This window comes from Aristolochia californica, unplaced genomic scaffold (genome assembly GCF_029961685.1).
Source record: "Aristolochia californica isolate CCGP_79_NKW_82.1479 unplaced genomic scaffold, dmAriCali1.0.hap1 SCAF_12, whole genome shotgun sequence".
In the NCBI taxonomy this organism is placed as follows: Eukaryota; Viridiplantae; Streptophyta; class Magnoliopsida; order Piperales; family Aristolochiaceae; genus Aristolochia; species Aristolochia californica.
In genome coordinates this window covers 29,913,232-29,937,868 of record NW_027181793.1, presented here as the reverse complement: position 1 = coordinate 29,937,868, position 24,637 = coordinate 29,913,232, and the positions used below count along the sequence as shown (strand labels likewise).

General features: G+C 39.0%; 3 protein-coding genes across 3 annotated transcripts; all 3 read left to right on the top strand.

The window, feature by feature from the left end:
- Positions 1–6,190: 6,190 nt before the first annotated feature.
- LOC137946860 (11 kDa late embryogenesis abundant protein) lies at positions 6,191–6,586 on the top strand. Its single transcript, XM_068793147.1, has one exon. It carries the CDS (start codon positions 6,191–6,193, stop codon positions 6,584–6,586), a length of 396 nt encoding a protein of 131 aa, XP_068649248.1.
- A 2,138-nt stretch (positions 6,587–8,724) lies between these two features.
- Positions 8,725–12,508, top strand: LOC137945507 (delta(12)-fatty-acid desaturase FAD2-like). Its single transcript, XM_068791432.1, has 2 exons — positions 8,725–8,867; positions 10,949–12,508. The coding sequence occupies exon 2, from the start codon at positions 10,988–10,990 to the stop codon at positions 12,140–12,142; it is 1,155 nt and encodes a 384-aa protein (XP_068647533.1). The 5' UTR covers positions 8,725–8,867; positions 10,949–10,987; the 3' UTR covers positions 12,143–12,508.
- A 736-nt stretch (positions 12,509–13,244) lies between these two features.
- On the top strand, positions 13,245–18,312 carry LOC137946258 (probable plastid-lipid-associated protein 13, chloroplastic). Its single transcript, XM_068792483.1, has 7 exons — positions 13,245–13,595; positions 14,636–14,759; positions 14,866–14,947; positions 15,110–15,206; positions 15,794–16,010; positions 17,180–17,232; positions 18,000–18,312. Exons 1-7 carry the CDS (start codon positions 13,350–13,352, stop codon positions 18,090–18,092), a joined length of 912 nt encoding a protein of 303 aa, XP_068648584.1. The 5' UTR covers positions 13,245–13,349; the 3' UTR covers positions 18,093–18,312.
- The last annotated feature ends 6,325 nt before the right edge of the window (positions 18,313–24,637 follow it).

The window sequence follows — 24,637 nt, the reverse complement described above, 5'->3', positions numbered from 1 at the left end:
GTGATGAAACCTACTACACTAAAGACAGAATCTATAAAAGAGAATAAAAAGGACAAACAAAGTTCCGATTCTAGACGAAGCTTCCGGCACTCCCATAGCCAGTGCGGCCAGTGTGGCCGGTAGTGCCCTTTGCACGCGCCGCTTCTCTTTCAGCTGCGTTCTCTTCGTATTTCTCCTGCTTGTTCATCTCCGCGTCGGTATATTTCTGGTCTTTCCTCTCGCGGGCCATCTCCTTCTCGGCTTCACTGTGCGCCCTCATCTTATCCATCTTTTCCTGCATCGTGGCTTCGGTCTTGTTCACGCCGGACTTGGCCGCCACCCCTACGTTCGATGCCTTCTCCTTCATCGACTCCGCTGCGTTTTTTCCGGTCTGCATTTTTTTGCTACAATAAAACCACGTGATGTTGATCCAGATTATGGAAGAAACCTCTTCCTCTTATGATTGAGGGGAGTCAACTTGCTCTCGCTTAAATAGGGTCTCGCTGAAAACAGGAGCTCGACACGCCATAACGTAGAATCCTAACGCGGCTCCGGTTGAGTGACTGGTAACCTGTAACAGTGACGCGTGTCTCTGATGTTTGAAGGGAGTGAGCTTGCTCTAGGTTAAATAGAGAATCGCGGACAACAGGAAGTTGACACGCCGCCCCTAACGTGGCTCCGGCTGAGTGACCGGTTACCTGAAACATAACGCGTGTTAAACGGCACTGCAATTTAGGGTTGCTGACCTGTTGTGGACCAAAGAAGAACATACACTCTTTTGGCTCCCACTATGGGGGGTTAGTCAACTTGAAGGATAAGATGATCTTCAACCATATAACGTTTTTCAATAATTGAAGTTGTTAGTGGAGCGCAGATGAAGTTTCATCTCGATGCAGGGGATGAAGGGGCCCTTCATCTCCATGGTTTAATTTCAATCATGTGGAAGAAGGCTCTTTTTGATCTTCTTCAAATTGAAGGACGGGCGACGCTCTCGGCCTTACTCTCTCTCCTCGCACCCCCCCCCCCCATCGCACGTCATCTTTTTCATTTTTCTTCGTCTCTCCCGCACTCCCTTCCCTCTCTCGTCTCCCTGCACCCCCGACATTGATCTCGTCCTTCATCTCCCTGCGTCCTCGACGTTGATCTCGGCCACCATCTCAGTTCCCTCTCGTCTCCGGCCTCAACTCTCGGTCTTCTCTCGGCCTCGCCCTCTCTGTCGCACCCCCTCTCTCGTCTCCGTGACTCCCTCTCTTCTCTCGAACAAGCTCTCTCTCGCTTCTCTCTCTCTATTCCCTCCTGACCTCCCTTTCTTCTCTGTCTTCTCCCTCTCTTCTCCCTTTCGGCCTCCCACTCCCTTCTCTCTCTGGCTAGTCTCGATTAGGCATCGATTTCACCCTTTGATTTCACCCTTCGGCTTCGGATTTACCCCTTCTATTTCACCCTTTGGCTTCGGATTTCCCCCTTCGATTTCACCCTTCGACTTCACCCTTCGGCTTCGGATTTCCCCCTTCGATTTCACCCTTCGGCTTCGGATTTCCCCCTTCGATTTCACCCTTCGGCTTCACCCCTGCCATATTTATATGAGAAGCATCGCAATGTGATCTTGATCTTCACAGGACCTCAACTACCACATCAGCTATAACTGCTGCTAACAAGAGCTGTTTATCAGAAGCAAGGGGATATCGATACAATCGTGTAGAGGATTCTCCATATTCAGCTGAATCTTGGGGCAGTCAAAATATTATTTGTACGCCTGGCTCTGGTTCACATTCAGAAAAGCACATTGCCTTCTCTTGGATGAGTATGGAAGATTACTTGGATCATGATATTGAATTGAGGTCAATGGTGGAGGTTCTTAAAACAATGAGCTCATCAACTCAAAGCTTGCATGTGACATGTGACACAAGTAAAGCTTTGTTAGTGCCTGATTTGAGTTTTCAGTTGTCTTATCCAGCCACACCATCTAACTCAACTGATGGAACTCACCTTCAAAGGACAAAATTTGATAAGGCATCGGATGTGAGGATATCATGTAGGGAAGGACTTGTTAGTAGGATCTTTGAGATGGATGAATTGGACTGTTGGCAATCAGAAGATGACGATTATGATCTTCTCAAAGCTGATTTCCATCTTGGTATTAGTCTTGATCTAAGTAGTTCGTCCTTAACTGAAGAGAATGACCTACAACTAACTAATGGGTTTGGATCACCTGAATATGTGGATGAGCAAAGAAGAGATGGGAAATGCAAATTGAGAGTTCCTCTTGAACTGCCTGGATGTGTAGAGTCCATAAGCACTAATGGTGGTGGACTGGTTTCATCTGGTGATTCAGATTAGACTTGCTCCCTGAATATTGTGGAACTCATATTTATATTCCCCTAAAACCTTATCTCTCTACTTGGTCAGAGCAAGATCGCCTATTCATGTCCAAGTTTCAGCTTACATTGCTGTAACCAGCACCTTCCCCCGGTCTCTTTCTCTGTTGATCAATTGCACAACTGCCCTCTCTCGCTCAATGTAACATTACCTAGTGTTTGTGACGAATCTGTTCTTTCTTTATTTTGGATTGAAATATTGCAGGTTTATGATGATTTGATGTGAATAGTAACATCCAGGTCATGCAGGTTCAAATCTCATATTATTATTTTTTTGTTCATAACGTTTTCATTTGCATAATAATTCGATTTCTGTCTTGCAAGATTTCTTGCTTTTAGGACAAGATTTTCTCTGGTAAATAAAATATAATTAAAATATGCATTTGATTAATATATCATCATTAATTATGTCAAAATATATTATTAATTAATACAATGCAAATCTATCTTATGTTACTAATATAATATTTTTTATTCATTAATCAGATATTTTTTTATTCACTCTATTGTATTAGTTATTTAATAGTGGTAATTAAAATATTGTTAACTCAAACACTTTGGTTTAATTAGTTCATTTTTATAATTATTAAAATCAATAATTTTAAATTTCTATAAGATGAAGATGAAGATGAAGTTGTCCACACTAACACCCTATTTCAAAGATTTTGAAGATGAAGTTGTCTTGACTAACACCCATTTCGAAGATGAAGATCATGTAGTTACATAAGATGAAGATAAAGATGAAGATCAAATTTTCATTTTGTTGACTAATCCCCCCTATATAGGGTTGGCATTGAGCCGAGCCGAGCCGAACTCGAATCTGCGTATGTTTATATTGAGTTTGATTTAAATAGTTTGAATTTGACCTCGAGCCGAGCCTAAGCTCGTGCCTAAAATTATTATCGAGTGAAACTTTATAAGTTTGAATGGTACAATATTAGTATAATTTTAGATAAAATGGCATACTTAAAATTAAATTTAAATTTACCTAAAACTTGGGGCACATGTAGTGGCCGCACAACCACTCAAGTTATCCATAAAACTCCATGAATGCCAACCTTCCTCAAAGATGACCCTCATTTGTTTTGTTGACGAATAGATATAGAAGAGTTTTATATTACTCTCATGGAAATGAACTCATAGAAAAAGGTTCAGCCAAAGACGAATTTTAGTATTATTAGAATTCTACTTTATTAGAATTATTTAATTGTTGTAGGGATTATAACTAGGGTATATAAAGTTTACTTTGACTTAAATGCTAATTATTCTCTCTATTACAAATAGAGACCCAGTTATTCAATTTAGAACAATCAATGAATATAGATTTATTTTTTTAGAAAACCAACATGATATCATATTAAGTTTTGTGAGTCAACTCAAAGTGACAATGTGTTCTTTTTCCTATTTGCTATATTTATTGGTTTAGTTTGGTTTTTTTTTTTCCCTTTAGTCTTCTTTCTTTCTTAGAACCTATTTTTTTCTTGGAGTTCATACCTTTATACTACATTTTCTATATTGAAAATTAAATATTTCCAAAAATATTAGTAAGCATACTTTTTGATGCAATTTTTTTCTGTCAATTGGAGTTTTTTACAAAGAGAAATTGGTATATGAAGTAGCAAAGGCAAGACAATAGGAAAAAAATGTGGTAGTAGTAAGCTTCATTTTTTTAAATATTTTGTACTGTCAAGAATGAGAATTTATATAGAAAATTACATCTCAAATGAAATATTCATATGTCGATTTTCTAACCTTACAAATGGTTTCTCAATGTGATGTTTCCAAATAGAGCTATCAACATTGAAAGAATCAAAATGTTAGCCGTTTGTTGTATGCAGAAATCCAAATTTTAAACATTTTTTCCTCTTTTGTTCAAAGTCGAAAATTTTGTTTTGCTCAAGTCTCCTATTTTTTTCTTCAAACTTTCGTGCAAGTCTCTAACTCTAAATAAATCAATAAAATGACGTTTGACACAATCCAAGGAGTTATGCCAATTAAAAGATAAGGAGAAAAAAATGGATCAATGACTATTAAAATGATACAGACATAACATTCCCCACAAGAAAAAAGGGAAGTAGAAGAAAAGTAAAAGAAAGAGGTAGCGGCTCCTCCAAGAAAGAAGAGGGTGTGGGCCTCAACGGCAAGAAAATAATTTTACCCCTCAAGGGGTTGGTCAAAGCTAGAGTCATACTTGACTCTTCTTCAAAAGATAGTGTATTACTAGATTAGATGTAATCTTCCTATTTCTTAGAATATTTATTTTAATTATGTAATTAACGAACCCTAATAGATTAACAAGTTTCTCAAAAATAATAAAAAAAATCAATTAATTTTTTCACAATCTCTCTCCTCTATTTTTCCTCTCAAATTCGCACTTTAGCACGTTTCCTCTCTTATCTCTCATCTTCTCTCTTTTCCTTGTAGCTCTCTCTTCATCTACCTCTCTTAGTATACTTTATTTATCTTTTCTTCTATTCCTTCTTATCCCAACCTTCTTAACATGTCTCTTTTAACTCTTTCTTGCCCCATTAAAAAAAAGGATAAGATAAAGACCTTTCATAAACATGATTCTTATGATAAAATCCTCATAAAGTGCAATAAACAAAAAATATATCATAATTCTATCAAAAGTTTTTGAAACTATTACTTAACTTGCAACTAGCAAACACCTTATGTAGTGGCCTCACAACCACTCCCAATCATCCATAGAACTCCATAAATAGAATACCAACCTTCCTCAAAGATGACCCTCATTTGTTTTGTTGACGAATAAATATAGAAGAGTTTTATATTACTCTCATGGAAATGAACTCATAGAAGAAGCTTCAGCCAAAGACGAATTTTAGTGTTATTAGACTTCTACTTTATTAGAAGTATTTAATTGTTGTAGGGATTGTCTTTTCAAAGTTTTATGTTGGGTATAACTAGGGTATATATTGACTTAAATGCTATTTATTCTCTTTATTCGATTTATAACAATTAATGAATATTGATTTATTTTTTTAGAAAATTATTTTTTAATATTTTTTTACAAATAGAAATTGGTATATGAAGTAGCAAAGGCAAGACAATAGGAAAAAAAATGTGAAATTGGTATATGAAAAAATCAAAACGCTAGCAGTTTGTTGTATGCAGAAATCCAAAATTTTAAGCAGTTTTTTTTCTATTGTTCAAAGTTGAAATTTTTGTTTTGCTCAAGTCTCCTATTGTTTTTCTTCAAACTTTGGTGCAGGTCTCTAACTCTAAATAAATCAGTGAAATGACATTTTGACACAATCCAAGGAGAAAAAAAGGGAATGAAGACGACCTAACACTAGCCACAATAAAGAAGGGAAGTAGAAGAGAAGTGAAAGAAATAAGAAAAGAAAGTAGCGCGTCCTCCAAGAAAGGAGGGAGTGTGGGCCTCAAGGGCAAGAGTGTAATTTTATAATTTTATAAGTTATTAAATTAAATATCGCACTGTTTTTGTGGACGAATCCGATTCGGTCAAAATCATGTTTAAGCCAAGACATCTATCCAATTGATTATTGAAGCCATGAACCAGATCCGATCCGTCCGCCCTACTCGAACACTTCACAAATCTTACCAGGATTGCCCGGATAGGTCTGGTACACGCGTCATCAACATACACTTCGTTCTCTTCGGAGCAGGCACGTAGGGATTGATACGACGACGTGTCAGTCACATGCACATCCATGGTTCTTCTTTTTGTTCTCATTACGCGTCGTTAAGAGTAGCAGACGGGTCGAATACACGGAAGCTCGACCGAAATCTCGATCAAGGTGACCGTTTCTGTTGCATTCTTGGAATACGCAAAAGAGCGAGACAGAAGAAAGATGCAGGCAGGAAAGAACGCAGCGGCGTCGATCAAGGAGGCGGTAGCAAATGTGGGTGCCTCGGCCAAGTCGGGTATGGACAAGACGAAGGCCGTCGTGCAGGAAAAGATAGAGAAGATGACAGCCCACGACGAAGCCAAGAAGGAGATGGCGGGAGAGAGGAAAGATCAGAAGATTCAAGAAGCGCAGGAGAACAAGCAACAGGGGTATGTTGAGAACGCTGCCTCGAAGGAGGCAAAACGGGTGCAGGTCAGCGCGGAGACACACGGCCAGGTTACCGAAGGCGTTGTTAGGTCTCACCCGGTGGGGACGTCCAACCCCATGGGCGGAGCTCATAATCCTCGGTCTGGCAGCACCGTCCAGACTGGATACGGGACTGGAGGTGGATACAGTTAAAGAACTCGAATTGTTATCTCCTGTTTTTTGGGCTTTAAACCTTTTTATCATTTTTTTTAAAATATGTATTGATCATGGTCATGGAGATAATGACGTTATGTTTTGGCAAAGCTGGGTTGTTTGATGCATTGACGGTATGCCACCAAAATGTCCCCCTGTATTCTTAGCCGATAAGAACATCTGAAATGGACATCTGGTCCATGGAAGCCGTAAGATTTGATTAAATCTCTGTAATTTCCCTTGCTTGGGTCGGCGAGATTGCTGCCCCAAGGAGGAACTTGCCCTCGGAAAGCCGAAATGTTAAGATTTGCTTGCTTATTTCTGAATACAAGAGGAGAAATCAAGATGATATTACAGAACACGAAACATTTTTTGGTGGAACATTTCTTTCTTTGCATATTTATAAAAGAAAAAAACACTAACACGTTGTGACTTGTTGGTTTCTTAAGTCAAACGATGGGTCGGTAAAAAACCATCATCATAGACAGAACTGAAGCTGCATCAAGCTCTCTCGTTATTTGGAAAAGTCCAAGCTTTCTCTGTTAATTTATTGTGGACATGCGTGTGGTGGTTGGATAGTGGAAGGCATGGGTTAATTATTTTATTGGTCCGTCTAAATTTGTTGTTGAACTCATTGAATTCTAATCTAACTCCTTTATTAGTATTATTGAAACCAAATTTAAATTAAAAAAAAAAAACTAATTCTTAGTACTCAAATCAAGTCAAGGTTATTTGTTGAGCTCAACGAATAGAAGGAGTGAACAATCACCCACCTCTTCTAACATGGCTCGATAAGATAGGGATAGCTAACCGCCAAATCCCCTACTACTCAACAAAACAAAAGCCTTCCCGCAAGTTGGCATTTTGATGGTCACGGAGCGCGGGGCACGTGAACCCATTCTTAATTCCCTGAAGGATCTGTTGGTTTCCCGATTTCAAATTCCATCGCCTACCAAATTGGTATTAAAATGGTCTGGGCGTCGAAGCTACCATTTAATTAAGAAAATAAAATGTCAAGATCCATCGTGTCGTGGCCGTTGGCACTTGGCAGTTGTCAGTGGTTACGGGGGTACGTGACCTTCATCCATGTTGTTGAGAAGGACACTTGGTGTGAGATTCGGCAGTCTGTCCTACGGATTTGAAGGACCTTCATGTGGAGTCCTGTGGTGCCCTTTTTAGGCGAAAGAGATGGAATCGTTACGCTTGTCCATTTCTCCCGGAGGAGAGGGGACCCCTGTCTCTATTGCACGGCGTCGAATTGGAAGGATTTGTGATTATTTACTCTATATTCTCCCTCACCCTCTTCTTGGTCAGAAAAGGAAGACAGAAGGGGGCAGTAGAGAGGGAGAAGTAGCCTCTTTCAATTAGCCCAAGCACTTGTTAACTTTTGGTCAAGTTGGTCCAATACAGGGTCTGGATTCATTTGAACCTGATTCAACCTGCGGGTCCAATCTGAATATGATAGCAGCAGTGGAAAATCACAGACTCGTGCTCGACTATCTGTTTGTTTTACTTTTTTCCCTGGACCATCCGCTTGGGGGACAGTCGCCCCCTTACCCTGTGGTTCTAACTACAGCCGTTTAGGGTACAGCCACAAAATAAAAATGACACGCTGTACTTCTCTCTGGACGTAACTAAAGAGTGGACAGTAAATTATAAATACGAAAGAAAGATTTGAGTCCATTGAAGGATAAGATATCGGGGCAGGCGACCTTCGTATTGAAAGGCTTCAACCGTCCTATATAGACAACCTACTACTCGGTGATGCTATCCCTGCCTCGCGGCAGAGCCATATGTTTTACCTTTTCCCAAGGACGTCGGGGGGCGTTCTCGTCACTTTAACGATAAGCTGTCCCCAGAGGTTTTTTGTTGCCTCAGAACCGATCTGAACCGTCAAGCCCAGATCTTCCAAAGGATTAGTACTCCAGATTGCGAGGTTATGGATGGTCATTCATTTTCTCCCTCCGTTTCCCAGCCAAAAGTGTCAGTGCGACCAATTGAAAGTATCCACGTGTCAGATGTGGCATTGACTACGAAGCCCGAGTGGACATGATGGAATCTCGGAGGGCCCCACCCTTGGAGCTTAGGGCATCTCTTTCGCACGGAGAGCATCTTCAGGCGATTCGGAGGAGGGAAAGAAAAGCTTAAATACCGGTTGGAGGGAGAGGCGAGCAGACCGGCATGTTGGTATAGTCGTAGCGAGAGAAAAAGAGAGACAGAGAGAGAGAGGTGATACTTAGAGGGCGAGAGGGCCGAAGGAGGAGGGTTTCTGGCCGATAAGGTACGGATCTTTCCTTCTTACTTTCTCCATCGCACTCTTGATGTTTCTGCTGTTCAAGGTTTTGTTTCGAGGGGCATGCTTTTGGCAGGCCTGGTTCACATTTATATACATTATTAGATTTTTTTAGATGGAAACGCTTCCTGAGCGTTTCTGACGACAGATCTAGCTTATGTCGCATGTTCTGCTCAATATTGCGCCTTATGTTAGATCGATGCTTCTTCACTGAGTTTAATTTGCAGGCTCTTCGATCCTCCGATAGTCCTGATAGAGCAAAGTAGTAATAGTTGTGTTACAGAGACGAAGTTTTAACTTTTATTTTTAATTGAGTGATTGCCTTTTTTTCCCTTTTTTTTTTTTTTTTTTGGTATCGCCCGGCAGCGTTCACTATCGCTGTTTAATCTCCCAGAGTTTGGGGAATTTTTTTTGCTTGATTTCCCATCTAATTCTTTTCTTTTTTGTCTTGCTGGTTAAGTAAAAATTTTAAACATGGTATTATTTGAGTGTGATTATATAAGTTTTTCTTTTGTTCTTGCTTCCTCTTTCCTATCCTGATTTTCTTTTGAGAAGACGATTTTTTTTTTTTTTTTTGCAGATGCTTTTGTCGTTAGTTTTTATTTATTTTTTCTTGTCTTCTTGGCTCTTATATTCTGATTGAAAAATCTGCTGAAAATGTTTGCCGATGTCCTGCCGGAGTTGAAAGTAAAACCCGGTTCAGGCTTCAATTTCCTTTGCCCAAGGAAAAGCCGCATTCGACGTTGGACTAGATCTTAATTTGACTCTTATTTTAGACTGCTCGACTTACGGCAAAGAACACAATTTCCGCTCGCAAACATATTTATATTCTTAAATACCGCCTATTTAGCGGCATCAAATTTTTACTTTACGGCAAAGTATGAAAACTCCCAGATGCATTGAACAATGTCCTGTCTAGTTAGGGAAAGGAAGGACGTATTGAGTCTTATCCGTATGGGCTCAAAGCTATCATCACAACTCCTCTTATCAGGATATAGGATGCTCTCTTTTATTCTCTTTTCACAAAATATTCTTTTACCAAAGAAGTTTGTGGGTTTTCCATCGACTGCTGGTAAGTAGCCGACATGACAACTCTCACCATTTCAACTTCTATATTTTTCTCTTAATATCTTCTCTTTACGTTAATAAAAGTATTTAAAATGCCGTTTCCGAACAAGTCTGTGGTTTAGGTTCTCGAAGTGAAGTTTCCTCCGCAGTTGGCCATGTTTCTGCTTTCGATCATTCTTGCGTCTCGGTTAGGGGTGCTGGCGGTTGTAGGTCGGTCTATTCTGAAAATATATCCTCCTTTTGGCCTTTCCATCAGCATAATGCCAAATGACTTGAATTGGATCTATTGTTAATGGCGTGGAAAATAAATCGCAACTTGCTTACCGGTCTACTATTTATGACCCCATTACTGTTTGCTCGAATCTTGACAGTTGTTTTTGTCTTCTGATCTCAATTGTCCTCAAGGAAAGAGATCGTCTGGGCATGATTGAATACACTTGTCGTTCTGTTGGCTATCTGGTTAGCTTTCTTGTCTTTGTGTGCTATAAAATCTTTTTGCGGCAGCCCACAAGAAAGCCAGCGAGTTTTGTGAATATAAAAAACGAATGAAAACCAACACTTTAACACGGGAAAGAGTTAATATTCTTTTAATGGTGCTGATATCTTAGGCCTTTAACGTACCTCTCCCACTTGCTACTTTTGGATTTTGATGCGTTTGTTTTAAAACATCTTTTCGGTTTTGTGAGACGGTGCTGAATTGAGTTATTAAAATATTATGTAACATAAAATGATAATACTATAATCGGGTGGGCAGGAGGGGGATTTTTCATTTTTGATTCAGCCTCCAAACGAGACCACAGGTATCAGACAACGTCTCTGTGGCGTAGTCCCACTTGACGCGTCGTCGTTGGACTTTTCTCCTATGCTTTCAAAACTCTGTTATGTCGGCCCATGTCTGATCTGTCAGCCCTTTCTTCCAAGGGAAGACACACCCATCTTTCTTCGAGGCTGAAAAACGAATTTAAACTTGTTATTGAACTTTTTTTAATTTGTTTTCCCAGGTCCCGCTTCCTGAGACACCGAAACGCTGAAGCTGCAAGATGGGTGCTGGCGGTAGAATGTCTGTCGCTCCTCCGACCAAGCAACAGGAAGTCGGCGTCAAGGGACGGGTGCCCTGCGCGAAGCCTCCGTTTACGGTAGGTCAAATAAAAAAGGCCATCCCACCCCACTGCTTCCAGCGCTCTGTCCTCCGATCCTTCTCTTACGTTGTCTACGACCTCGCCATCGTCACCGTCCTATACCTGTTCGCCTCACACCTGATCCCTCTCATCCCGAGCGGCCCTCTCCGCCTGGTGGCTTGGAGCCTCTACTGGGTGATGCAGGGTTGCGTCCTCACCGGCGTGTGGGTTATCGCCCACGAATGCGGCCACCACGCCTTCAGCGACTACTCGTGGCTGGACGACACCGTGGGGCTTATCCTCCACTCTGCTCTCCTCGTCCCTTACTTCTCGTGGAAGTACAGTCATCGCCGCCACCACTCTAACACTGGCAGCATGGAGCGCGACGAAGTGTTTGTTCCAAAGCCAAAATCGCAAGTCGCCTGGTTCTCAAAGTATCTGAATAACCCACCAGGCAGGTTCCTGATATTATTCGCCTCTCTCACCGTTGGCTGGCCCCTGTATCTTGCCTTCAACGTTTCCGGCCGCAAGTACGACCGTTTCGCATGCCATTTTGATCCCTACGGACCCATCTACAACGACCGGGAGCGGCTTCAGATTCTTGTTTCTGATGCGGGCGTGCTGGCTGTCCTATGGGGACTCTCTCGCTTTGCGGCGGTGCGAGGATTAGCGTGGGTTGTGTGCATGTACGGCGTGCCATTGCTGATCGTGAACGGGTTCTTGGTGCTGATAACTTACCTGCAACATACTCACGCAGCGCTGCCGCACTACGACTCGTCGGAGTGGGACTGGCTGCGTGGAGCGCTGGCAACCGTGGACCGCGACTACGGGATCCTGAATAAGGTGTTCCACCACATCACAGACACGCATGTAGCACACCACTTGTTCTCGACGATGCCGCACTACCACGCGATGGAGGCGACCAAGGCCATCAAGCCCATCTTGGGAGAGTACTATCATCGCGACGGGACTCCAGTCTACAAGGCCATGTGGAGGGAGGCCAGGGAGTGCGTCTACGTTGAAGCCGATGATGGGTCCCAAGATAAGGGCATCTTTTGGTATCGGAACAAGTTTTAGTGATGTCGTGTTTTTTAAAGCCCCTCTCACCCGAAAGGGGGATAAATTAGAATTTTATGGCCCATGTCTCAGTGTAGTGTAGTGACTGTTGTCAGGTTTACCAAATTGTGGCTAATGCGATGTGCGTCTGATGCGGGAATAAGCTAGGTTTGTCCATGGACTGAAGATGCTGGATTTAATTGTGTGATGATTCTCCCACAAACCTCGAGAGTTTGTTGAAGAGCCAAGTGTAGTCACCAGAAGGGGAAGTTCGTAACTTAATGTAATTGATGAGGGTTTTCGATTCCTGTGTGTTTTTGACTTGGTCTAAGACATATGTGTTCTTGTTCCACTTTATGAGGTATATTATCTTACAAAGGAATTTAAACATTTTTGCTTTTGGGTAACTGGAAATATGCTTCTTGTATCGACAATCTAGACTATTTTAGTGCTGACGGAGAGTCCGCAAACTGGTTATCAAGATTATGGTATTTACAAAATTTTCATCTATTTTAAATCCTTTCAACTCACCTTTTTAACGGGGTAATGTAACTTATATATTTGTATTATTGAATATATATTTTTCCTGAACGAACGGAGGAAGAAACTCAATCACCTGAAAATCGAAGAAAAGCTGTAACAATAGGATGTTAGGTAACCTTTGAATGAAGCTCAATGATGAATGATAAAAAAAAATGTTTATCAATTACTTGTAGCTTATCCTATGTCAGACCTAAAAACTGGGAATAATCAGGACTAACTTAGCTACAGCCAGGGTTGCTACAGGAAGATAAAACTTAATAGTACTGTGTCTGTATTTTATTTTACTATTAGTCTTTTCCGTCAAAACCAACTCTCTGCTTAATTTTGCATAAAATACAGGTGCAGTACTGTTTTCCTTTTTACGTAATTTTAGTCTATTGAATGACATACTTATCCCTCTTCGCAGGCTCAGCTTCCACTATCGATAACACCAGAGAAGGTCATATTAGTCTTTTCGTTTACGTTTAAGCTTGCCAACTTGACCAGACGAGGCCATCGTTTGTCTAGTTTTCTTCACTGGTATCTTATATAGTACAGGAAACTCCCCTGTAGGCATCCATGCTTTTCTGCTTCCCTTCTATGGATTAAACCATTTCAATGTTGTTTCGGAAGCTCGAGAGCTAAAATCCCAATTAAAGCTTACTATTTTTTCTTCCGTCTCTTCTTCGATTTTGTCATCTCTGTTATGGCTGCAATGCTCGTGCTTGTACCTAACCTCCGAACGGTCTCTGCGGCACCTTCTTCTTTATCTCTTCTTACAATTTCACTGGGGGGAACTCGCCGAAATCCGGCGAGTTCTGCTCGATTTCGCCAACGAAAATCAAACGGTAAATGTTGCATAGCGATGTTACAGCAGACAGAGCAAGGTGCTTCGGCTATTTACGCTAAAGATATGGAGAAACTCTCAGCTAAAGAATCTCTTCTGCTTGCCGTGAGTCCTATTTTTATATTCATTTGAATTTTCTCCAATATTTGGTGTGATTTTTCGGTATGCTGGAGTTATTTTATTTTATTTTTTTGTTTGGGCAAGATATTTACACACTGTAATCGTTCTTTACGTTTGGCGAATTTCAAAAATAATTTCTATCTGTTGCTCGATGCTCTTTTACTTAATTTTTAAATGTTGCGCAGATAATTTGTGGTTCTGAAGTTTGATAGATTTACTTGTTGGTTACCATATTCTTCTCTGATATATTTTTAGGTTACTTTATGATATTTTTTGCGAGCTATAGCTCTGTCCTTGGCAAATCTCTTATTTATTTATTTATTTATGTATCTCGTTAGAAGCTTTGACGTAATCGTATTTGATTACGCATTCTCAGTATAGTTTCTCTTATTTCAATTTTCTATGTAAATTATGTTCTTTGGAGTGTAGAAGTAGCTACTTATCTTGAATTGCAACCCATTCCGTCCTTATCTATAATTAAAAAGCATTTTTAAGTTTTTTTTGGAATCTTTAATTTTTAAGTTGTGATATATTTGTCTCGGTTCTCTTTAGGCTCTTTATATAAGCAAAATCAGTTGAGCCTAAAGCCTCAGTATCTTATTAGCTAAACTTCTATATGTCTTCTATTGAACAAAATAGTGGTCCTCCATTAAGCATTCATTTAATTTGTTGATTTTCTATAATTATCTTTTTCTACGTCCAAAAAAGTATAGTTATTTTTTCCAAATGCAGTTCATGTTTTGTTTTGGGAACCCTAAAGTAATCTTTAGCAGGTAAAGTATGACATGTCAACTTTTCATTGCATTTTATTTGTCTCACTTTTTTACATAGTACCTTAATATTTCTTATATAACACCGAATTGACCCAATTGATCAGATATATACCCCATGCAAGTAAGATATTTTATGTTTAAGTGCGAGTGTAGCCAACAATAATTCCTACTATGTAGTTGAGTCTGTCTTTTCATTTTCTTTGGTTTTTGGTCTTCTGTCTCATATGTAGCTTCCTTGAAACTCAAATTCAGTTCAAGGATTCTGGAGGTCTTGAAGCTCTGGTAAGTGGAAGGATAACCGATGTGCAACGGATTGATGTGAATGAGCGAATCACTGGCCTTGAGCGACTGAACCCCACACCCCGTCCAACAACATATCTTTACCATATGTTTGTGTTTGTTAATTGTTTGTGACATCCACAATTTATTTGGAAACATGCTTTGCTGAAAACAATGGATATCTCTTTACTATTCATCCAGATCGCCCTACCTGGAAGGTCGATGGAGTTTCCAGTGGTTTGGTGCAGGCAGCCCAGGATTATTTGCAGCTAAATTTCTCTTTGAGTGAGCACCTTAATCTTTCACTCATTGATACACCATTATTCTAAAAAAAAAATTGAATTTACATGAAATAGAGGCCCAAATCGCTGCTAGAGGCTCTTTGTGATTCCATTGTTTCCTAAAAGTTTGAATACTTTCTTTGGTGTAATTGTGAGATCTTCACAGGCGGTTTCCAACAATTATAGCGAATTTATTGGACATGGATATGCTGATCAAGGATGGCTATTCAAAAGCTACAGCAAATCTAAAGTTTTTGGGCTCGGTAATTGTTTCCTCAATGATTTTGAGTCTTTGATCAGATTTGTCATTTCGAAGGAACACTGAGGCAGCAGAGTACGGCAGCCCCTTGGTTTCCAGGATAATATGTTTAGAATTCTGTGGAGTTTGTTACCAATTATATCTTATTCTTTATCAGTCTTTTGTGCATTCCTAATGATCCTTTACATTACAGAAGGCACTTCATCCTGATTCGTTCCATGTGAAAGCCTTTCTTGAGTTGCAGATGGCTCTGTAATCTTCATTAATTATTTGAGCACTAGAAGTTCTCTTATCTATGTTATGTTCTTTTATCTTGTGCTTGTGTGTCTTACTGGTGGCATAGTTAGCACCTTCAAGTTCTGTACCAGTTTTAAATATTAGTCTGAGAGGGCATAAAGCTGTCTAGGCTTATATAACTTTTGCTTGCTATATCCTTAAATCCCATTGTCTCTGGACTTATCAAGCTTCTGAACTTGTCCCTTCTTACCTATTCTTTCCATTCAATCAAAAAAGAAAAAGAAAAAAGAATTTCTTTTTCTTGATTGCATATTCCATCTATTTAACTGTTAGTGCCATTCTTCTCTATGTCAGATAGATAGCAAGGTGACTTTGACATGCAAAGTGTCAGTGGAGGGTCCTCTGCGAATGAAAGAGGAGTATGTTGAAGGCATTATTGATACACCTACAGTTAGTGAAGAGGTAATACCTGAACAGCTAAAAAGTGCTTTTGGACAAGCACTTGGCACCCTACAGCAACTCCCAGTTCCCATAAAGGAGGCAGCAGCTAATGGAGTTAAAATCCCTCTCAGTAAGTAGTTCAATGCTTCTGTAGCAGTAAATTCTGAAATTCTAAATTTTATTCTCTTCTCAAAAGACATTTTTTTATTTTCAGTTGTTTATTTTGTTCAGTTAGTTGTGCAACTGTGGGTACTTTATTGCTAATAACAGCAATAACTGATCATGCATTTTTTATGTAGTGCAACTGTGGTTTCTCAAGACTGCAGTTATGGAAAATGTGTCCCATTTTCAAATACGGCAACTTGCATGTCATATTTCTAAACTATGGTCAACAATTCTCTTAATTGTAACATGAACCATTAAGGGAGTGGTATAATTTCCTTTAACACGAATCATATGGCCCTTCCCTTTCCTTGTCTCAAAGGACATGAGAAAGGAAGGAGGGGGGGACGTGGGGAGGGGAGGATTTTTGCAGAAAAGGGAGGATCTCCCCTCTGCGGACACCATATTCTACAGAAACAGGCCGTCCTCTTTCTAGCACTGGAAAAGAAGGAGACTGTTCTCTCTCTCTCTCTCTCTCTCTCTCTCTCTCTTTTCTTTTTTTAATTATTCTTTATTTAAAATATTATATAAGAATGATATTTTCCTTTCGTACAATATTCTATTAGTTCTGTTAGACTTCATTAATTGCGAGGCTTAATTTGTCTGCTAGATTTTAGTTTTGGCATCTAAGAAGTTTTATTCAGAAATGAACATAAAACTTAATGGAAGAGGGACACATTTAAAGCTGATCTTAATCTCTTGAAACTCTCTGTTCCAGTTATAGTGATAAGTTGAAGCCATTCCCAAAATAAAAATGCTTTGTATGTCGAATGCTGATACATTGTTGTTGCAGATTTAAGAATTATCTGATATGGAATAATGCGCCAAAATTATCTGATATGAAAACTGTAGCTATTTGGATGCTTTTTTTTTCAAACAAATCACTGCATTTGTATATTTGAAAATTTTCTCTGCCTTTGGTTCTCATCATGATATTATATTTGGCACAGATTTCCTTGGGTGTCTAAGTTTCTGCATAGATTTCAACATGAGGAATGGATTCCTTGAGTGAAGTTTGGAACTGTATCTTGATATCTCTATCGTAAAACCCGGGATATTAACAGCTATTTGATGAGCCTATTTTACGAAACGTACAGCTGTTAGAATCAGCTCTGATCTCTACCTGTTGTCTTTCAGATGGAACTTTTCAGAGAATGTTCATGATTTCTTACCTTGATGAAGAAATATTGGTAAGTGTTTGACTTAGCTTAGAGTTAAAAACAGTTGGGCGTATTGCTAGTTTTTGGATGTCTAAGTTCTTGCTATTAATGCTTTATTCTTATGAAATCAACAGCTGAGATACTTGCTGGATCCCAGTGAGAGCTATCTACTTCTTAGGGAAACAAGCCATGAATTGCTGATATGCAATTTCTTCTTCACGGGATCATTCATGCATCCCTGTTTCAGAGAAAGGAGCTTTTTGTCTCCACAAATCCTTACCCTAGGGAAACATACCCTTTAGGAATTTACGATTCTTACAGATGAAGTAAGACTGGTTTTTTCTATGCCAATATGATCAAATGTGATGCGGTCACTAGATTATGTTATTCTTCTCTTGGTTGACATCTATCTGCACATGGTGAAGTATACTCGCCTGGGAAGGAGAAATTCATTATCTCCATGACAGATTACAACCTACCCTTGGTATATATTGTTAAAACAAGAAAAGAAAAACTTAATTGTCTTAGGGTGTATTGGTGCCAATTTGAAACTCTGGGAAAAACTAACTAATAGTTTCTATTGACCAAAACTTTAAAAAAAATTCTAGTGCTTTGTACTGAATTTGGGGGATGGAAAAAATTTCTGCTTGATTCCTTTTGCCATCCAAAATATTGAGTGGATAGGAAAATTACTATTCTTGATCACTTACCTCCACCTAGTATTTTTTTTATTCATATGACAGTACCGATGGCCCGTTATATTATGTCTAATTACAGGTTCATTTCTTTATTTGCAGATCATAAGGGATACAGCAGGAGTGCCAGATGTTCTTACAAGGTTGGATCCGCCATCAGTGCTTGGAGAATCAGTTGGGGAGTATGAAAGCTAACTTTTCATTTCTTGAATAAGATTGTCAATAGATCGATGGTCCACCGTTTTGTTTTTAACACATTTGAATCTCTCTGGATGTCATATTTTCACGCCTATAACCAGTCTGTAAATTCTGTTTGAGTGGAGTCATTGGGTCGATATGGCCCAACATTTGCGATAGAGGGGTCCAATCAACAAATAACAATAGTTTGAATTTTGGCAATATTTGTTTTTAGGTCACTCCCATATCGCTTCTGTGGGCTTATATTCGAAATCCACGTTCTAAAGAGGCACAACAGACCAACAGTTTTATACCTCTTCTATCACCTTTTGGACCTAATTATGCATAGAGAACAATTCCTCATATTATCCAATGATTAGTATAACGTTTCCGATTATTAAATTAAATTAACATAGGTTTCATGAGGCTAAAGTGATATATTATTCTTCTACTTCCAAAATAGTTTGGCCATGTTTTCCTTGTTCGAACTTTCGCATCCAAAATCTGACTCAAATAGCCCAAGTTGGGTGGCCCACTCGATTTCAAGAGTCGAGCCCACACTGGACCAAAATGGTCCAGTGCTAAAATAGACACCAAACTCTATTATTTTTATTACTTTATGATTATTGAATATATAATTTTATTTATTATTATTATAAAAAGTATTATGGACCTAAGTCCATCTAAGCTTAAGTTATTCAATCATCAATTTAACTTCAAATTTGAATTCAATGTCTTAAAAATGGATTTTATCTTGGTATATGTTTAATAGAATCTCGTCTAATCATATTGGTGTTCATTTGATTTTTAATTAAATATAATAAAATTTGTTTTTAATCATTATTAAATTAGTTAAAGCATCAAACTCTATCATTTATACCTGTTCATACATAGAAAAACTCTATTACCACATTTGACTACATCAACATCAACATTACTCTTTAAATAATTTATCATTTATATAATAATAACTATTTTCATATATTATTTAATTGATTAATTGTTCAAAATCTATGTTCAAATTTAGGAAATGGGGCATTTTCCAAGCTAAGAGAGGAAGGAAGAAGGGGATGAAGAACCAAAGGTTGGGGTGGTCTTCCTTGGCTTTGGAGATATAGACCCACTGGGCAATGTTGTAGATGACAAGAAAATGCTCTAACATGGTCAAACCATAGAGTAAAGAAAGGGAAAAGAGGGAGTTTAGTTCCCACTTGGGTACCACTTTGATTCTAAACCCAACCTACCCGATTATTTCAACTAAGTGTGGTTTGGGTAGTGGGAGTGGTTCTTATTCCTCGACTCGAGTCGGCCATGTGAAAAACTGAATCAACCTGAGGAAATCCTTGGTGAACTTGGTGAGTTGTGTAACCTTTGTTCTAAGAGAGAGAGGTTGGGGTCCCATCGAGCCGAGCTAAACTCAAACTTTTATATGTTCGAGTTTGGCTTGATTTTAATACTTCGAATTAGAGCTCAACCTTGAGCCTAAAATTAGAATTGAGCTCAAGGCCAAAAATTTTAATCTAGTTTAAGCTCAAGTTTGATCCATGTTCGAGCTCCAACCTACATATAAAACTATAAAATTAAATAAAGAGAATATTGTGATGAACTTAATACCATGAACTGCAAGCTATCACAGATGAGTCCAAGACTTTTCAATGGAGCATATATAATATAACCAGCTTAATAGACCTATAAGAAAGAGCAAACACCTCTATGAATAGTGTTTATTCAATTTACAAACTACAACATTATATATTGAGGGACCCAAAAGGGCTCAACAAGTCGATCTTCAAGGTTTGAATTAAATAAGAGCAACTATCAACCAATTAAAGAGGGAATTGAGGAGAGCAATTAGAGTTAAGGGTATTTTCATAAAAAAAATATATGCTAACAAATTGGTTCACGGGCTAACAAGTGGAGATTGGAAAATCTCAAGTTTTGCTTGTTATTCTTAACGAGCCTTATTTAAAGTTTGAGCTCGAGCCAAGCTCAAAGTCAAAACTGAACTGAGCAGAATTTTTTGGCCAACCGGTTTGACTTGGTGCCACCTCTAGAGAGGGGTCTCTATTGAACGTTGTTGGAAGGTATGATGTAATTAGGGTGTCATTTATGTAATTAGTTTAAATTTATTGTCTCTTCTTCACTCTGATTAGGGTGAAGAGTATACTTATAATATTAGTAGTTTTGATACCTATAAATATACCTTATGGGGTAAGGTTTAGATTAAGTCCATAACCTCTTCTTCCTCCTGTTTCTCCATGAGCTAAATCCATGGAATCCTGAAAATCAACATGGTATCAAAGCATTGATTTTCAGAACTCACAAGTATGGTTTTTAGGATTCAAAAACCTATTTTTTCTCTTTTCTTTTTCATATTAATGATTCAATTTTCTTAATTACTAGAACTTCATTTTTTTTTTACTATTCGTTTTCTTCTGCACCCTGGTGACATGGGTGCAGTCAAGTGCTTGCTCTATTCCCCTCAAAATCCTCTGAGAATTCCACTTCAAAGGCAAACCGATATACTTTGGCGTAGAGAGCTTATGGTCATCGTGCAAATAGGCGAGGTCAGAGTAACCAAGGTGGTCGTTCGAATCTAAATACACATATCTATCCTCTGTACATGTAGCCGCGTCAAAGTGTAAATTAGATGTTTGGCAAACTTCAATATCATAGAGAACATATCTAGCTATACGATTGATTCTTCAACACTTTTCTCACCATGAGTGACAAGCGTCGGCCAAGGTAACCTCGATAGTGATGGAATCTTGACATAGCAATAATTTGGATGAAGGTTCTGTGAAAGAAAAAGAAGTGCTAATCTTCATATTCAAATGGGTTTTCTATTTTCAATGTTGGAACTAGAAAATCTGGAGTTAGCTTATATTGTTGACAGAAGGAAGAATAAAAGGCGGAGTTTTTTTTTAGTTCTTATCCCTTGGAAAGGAAGAATCCTTGTCTGGCAAGGGTGCTAAAGTTGAATTGCCGCCTCCTTGCTCCATTTCAAAGATTTCATTTCCATTGCTTCGTTTTTGCACTGGAAGAGTTTATGATGATGATTCGGTATTGTTGGCATTTCGGTTTTTTGATAAGTTGTTATTATCTTCTAGATTGCATTGGCTGATTTCCCATCATTCTCGTTGTTATCATGCTGCTGGATAGTCACTACTGGATGCCAATCAGAGAGTATTTCTTTTAGCAGAGGATTTTTTGTGCTATTTTGTTGGACGTCTCCAACTGTTTTCGGTGCCAGTTATTTGCAGTTGCCTTACTATTTTAACGGGATTCGCTACAATGTTTCCAATCAACATCCAGCTTTGTTTTTCACTACTACCTCAACGGGATTCTCTTCTATCTTCTGAAAGCAACTCAATGTTTGGACATGATCCTAATCTGGCATTCTGCTGAATCGAGTCGTAAGTTCTCAGCTTCGTTTGGTAAGTTGTTGTCTCTGTCGCTGGCATATTTTTTTCTGAAGCATATATCGGTTGGAGCTTGGTTAGTAGATTGTAGCTGGCTTGATCCAGCCTGTTCGTTATCTTTTCGAACCCCGGGAGTTACTACTATTCTCGTTATTGTTGCTTGCCATCGCAATACTGACTTTGCTCGGATTAAACCTAGTTATTCGTATTTCCAACATCGTGAGATTTTTTATCCACTGATGTTGCCGATTGTTTGCCGAGTATCTCTGTCAAGGTTCTATTTCTTCTAAGATTACTTTATGTCATGGTTCGTCGTTGTCCCGCTCTATTCGGAAGCGGGGACGATGATTGCCTTAGTTTTGCCTCTGCCAGATCGTTACTGTACTCTATGGCAGCATCATGATTGCAAGCTTCCGTAAACTTGCTTTTTTACTTAGTATTTGACTGGATCGTTGTCGGAGAAGGCGACTCTATTGAGTCCATTTTCTATTTCGTCTCGCTAGATTATTTCCTCCGCCGAGAACTTTGTTTTCGCCAAGTTATTTGATCTTACCGGCTGTCGACATCTTCCGAAAATATTTGCCTGAGTCGGTGCCACTACGATATCTCCCTCTAGTTTGTTGTTGTTTCGCTATGTTTGGAAGAGGGGAAGATGACTTGTTGTCACAAGGAGGAAGACGACTTGTTGTCACAGGGAGGAAGACGACTGTCGATTTAATTTTTCCTAAGTTAGGAAAAATTAAACCAATGTCGGGCTGAGTCTGTTCTGACTGAGACCCGACCCGAGAGTTAACTATTTCACCGGGTCAACCTAGCGGGCAAGCGCTGACTCATTCTGTTTCGCTTGGGTTAACCCAGCGGGTCGGGTCAACTCAGGTCTACATCAACCTGACCCGGCCCACTTATATCCTGCCTCAGTTATACGAGTTTGGGTCAAGAGGTTTATACCTATTTTTCCTACGACTCATCTATATTGATCTGATATCTTACTCGGTTCGACTTGATTCTTTTTCTCCGACTGGATTATTATCTTGGATTATTACTCGAATTTGGTGCAACTTCCTTATTTACTGATGAGCTAGCGGTGGACTATTTCATGCGTCCTTATTACTCTTAAGGATTTTCATTATTTAACAGTTATTTCTTATTATACAATTGCACATATGGTGTATGTTATTTGGGCATTGGCTCATTTCCGCTACTGCTATTGTGTCTCTTTGATTGAGACATTATTTATGAAGAATAACTCCTCAGTTGTTTGCCTTGGGTTCATTAATTGTTGACGGTTGTCAGCATTAGTTCGTCTGATACAGAATTTAAATTTCTTAAAAAAATAAAGCACATGGTGACCTGAACATCTTATCTTCCTCTTTACCCTTTACCCTTTGGCAGTCTTTCTCCTACCATCTTTTATTTGACTCTCACATACACCTGTGGGCCAACCTCTTATGTGTTGCTTCGTTTGGTTTACCTTTATATATATATATAGGTTTTTAAGTCCATTGAGATTTTTTATATGTATTTGTGGGTCTTTTATTGCCGTCTTGTGAATGACAAGCATTACCCACCTATCACCCATTTCTACCTTTGAGAGTCAGTGCCCAACTTGGGACACCGTGATGGAGGAGCTTATTACTGTATTTATGTTATTTGGTTCATGTTGGGACCATTGCCATGACCTCCAAGTGTGAGGGGGAGTATGGAAGATATGATGTGATTAGGGTGTCATTTGTATAATTAGTTTAAATTTATTGTCTCTTCTTCATTCTTATAAGGGTGAAGAGTATACTTATAATATTAGTAGTTTTGATACCTATAAATATACCTTATGGATGAGGGTTTGGATTAAGTCCATAACCTCTTCTTCCTCCTGTTTTCTCCTTGTGAGTGTCTCCCTCTTTTTCTCCATGAGCTAAATTAATGGAGTCTTGAAAATCTAAATACTATATCCTACGGTCCTTATTCAACTATACTCAGCTTCATTTAAAAAGGTAATTCTCTCATTCAAAATAAATGGTTGCTAACCGTTTATTAAATTTATCCTTTTCAACGGTTTGAACTGAAGGTCCATCTCTATTCAATGTAACGATTTTTTTTTCAATGAGGTTGGTCCTCGATAGCTTCTTGTTCCGCTTTATCCAACTTGCCGTAGTCTTATATTCACTGTTCTGGCTTTAATGGCAGCAAAACTGAGCTCTGGTCTTGTTTTCTTGATCACTCAAGTGACCCAGAAACATCAGCCATTTCTATCTTCTGGCTGTCGTTATATGATACCGAATGAGACAGTCCAAGGAGTTTTAACTTCACTTTCGGACTATCTATGATTCATTGTTATATATTTGCAGGATGGCCCGTCCCACTTCGCAAAAATATATGGGAGACTGGAGTTTAGGACCACTTACGTAATCGTAGGGCGATCTTCTTTTTTCGTTTTATGAATCGTTTTCAATTTTCTCCGCTGGCGAACTTGGTTTGGTTCCTCAAGCACTCAGAAAAACATTTCGGCATGTCACTCCTCCCACCGCCTTGCCATTTTGTTTCGAGTTTTCTTTCTTATTAGAATATTACGTAGGTGAATGTAATGGACGAAAGCTTTTTAATTCAAGATTTGTATGATAAAAAATAAGAGAAGTCGAATGGTGGCGGAAGACTTGCTTTAAATTTTTATTGCGAGAAAATGAGACTTAGAGGAGAAGAAAGTCTAAAGTCCATGGCCAAGACTTCACTCTTCGTTTCTCATTTTGTTTGCTATGCTCTTCTCTGAGATTTGTTTCTTCGGCCAAGAAAAGAAAACCCCGGATCTGTTACAGACACGAGTTCTGAACTGTTGCAAAAAACAAAGCGATCCGGCCATGGTAGATGAATATGACCGTCGTAAGATCCCAGATGAGAAAAACAAAAACAAATGCCAGTGATAAAGAAACAAAAACGAACTGATAATGTGAGAAGCTCTGGGAACTATGATCAAGATCACTGCCGATTGTGCTTCTGCAAAGAATATCGGAATGCAGTTGGTACATTATAGAGAAAAGGTAGCAAAACGAGAAGGACTTCATTAAATAAAATCAAAAGTCATCAAGTTAGATATAAAATTGCTGTGGTGAAAAGGGAAACCGGAAGACGACCCCCAAATTTTGTTTT

Coding starts and splice junctions, on each gene's coding strand:
- LOC137946860 (XM_068793147.1), top strand. CDS start 6,191: ATGCAGGCAGGAAAGAACGCAGCGGCGTCGATCAAGGAGGCGGTAGCA.
- LOC137945507 (XM_068791432.1), top strand. CDS start 10,988: ATGGGTGCTGGCGGTAGAATGTCTGTCGCTCCTCCGACCAAGCAACAG.
- LOC137946258 (XM_068792483.1), top strand. CDS start 13,350: ATGGCTGCAATGCTCGTGCTTGTACCTAACCTCCGAACGGTCTCTGCG. Junction 14,760..14,865: donor CACACCCCGTCCAACAACAT/ATCTTTACCATA, acceptor ATTCATCCAGAT/CGCCCTACCTGGAAGGTCGA. Junction 15,207..15,793: donor ATCTAAAGTTTTTGGGCTCG/GTAATTGTTTCC, acceptor TCTCTATGTCAG/ATAGATAGCAAGGTGACTTT.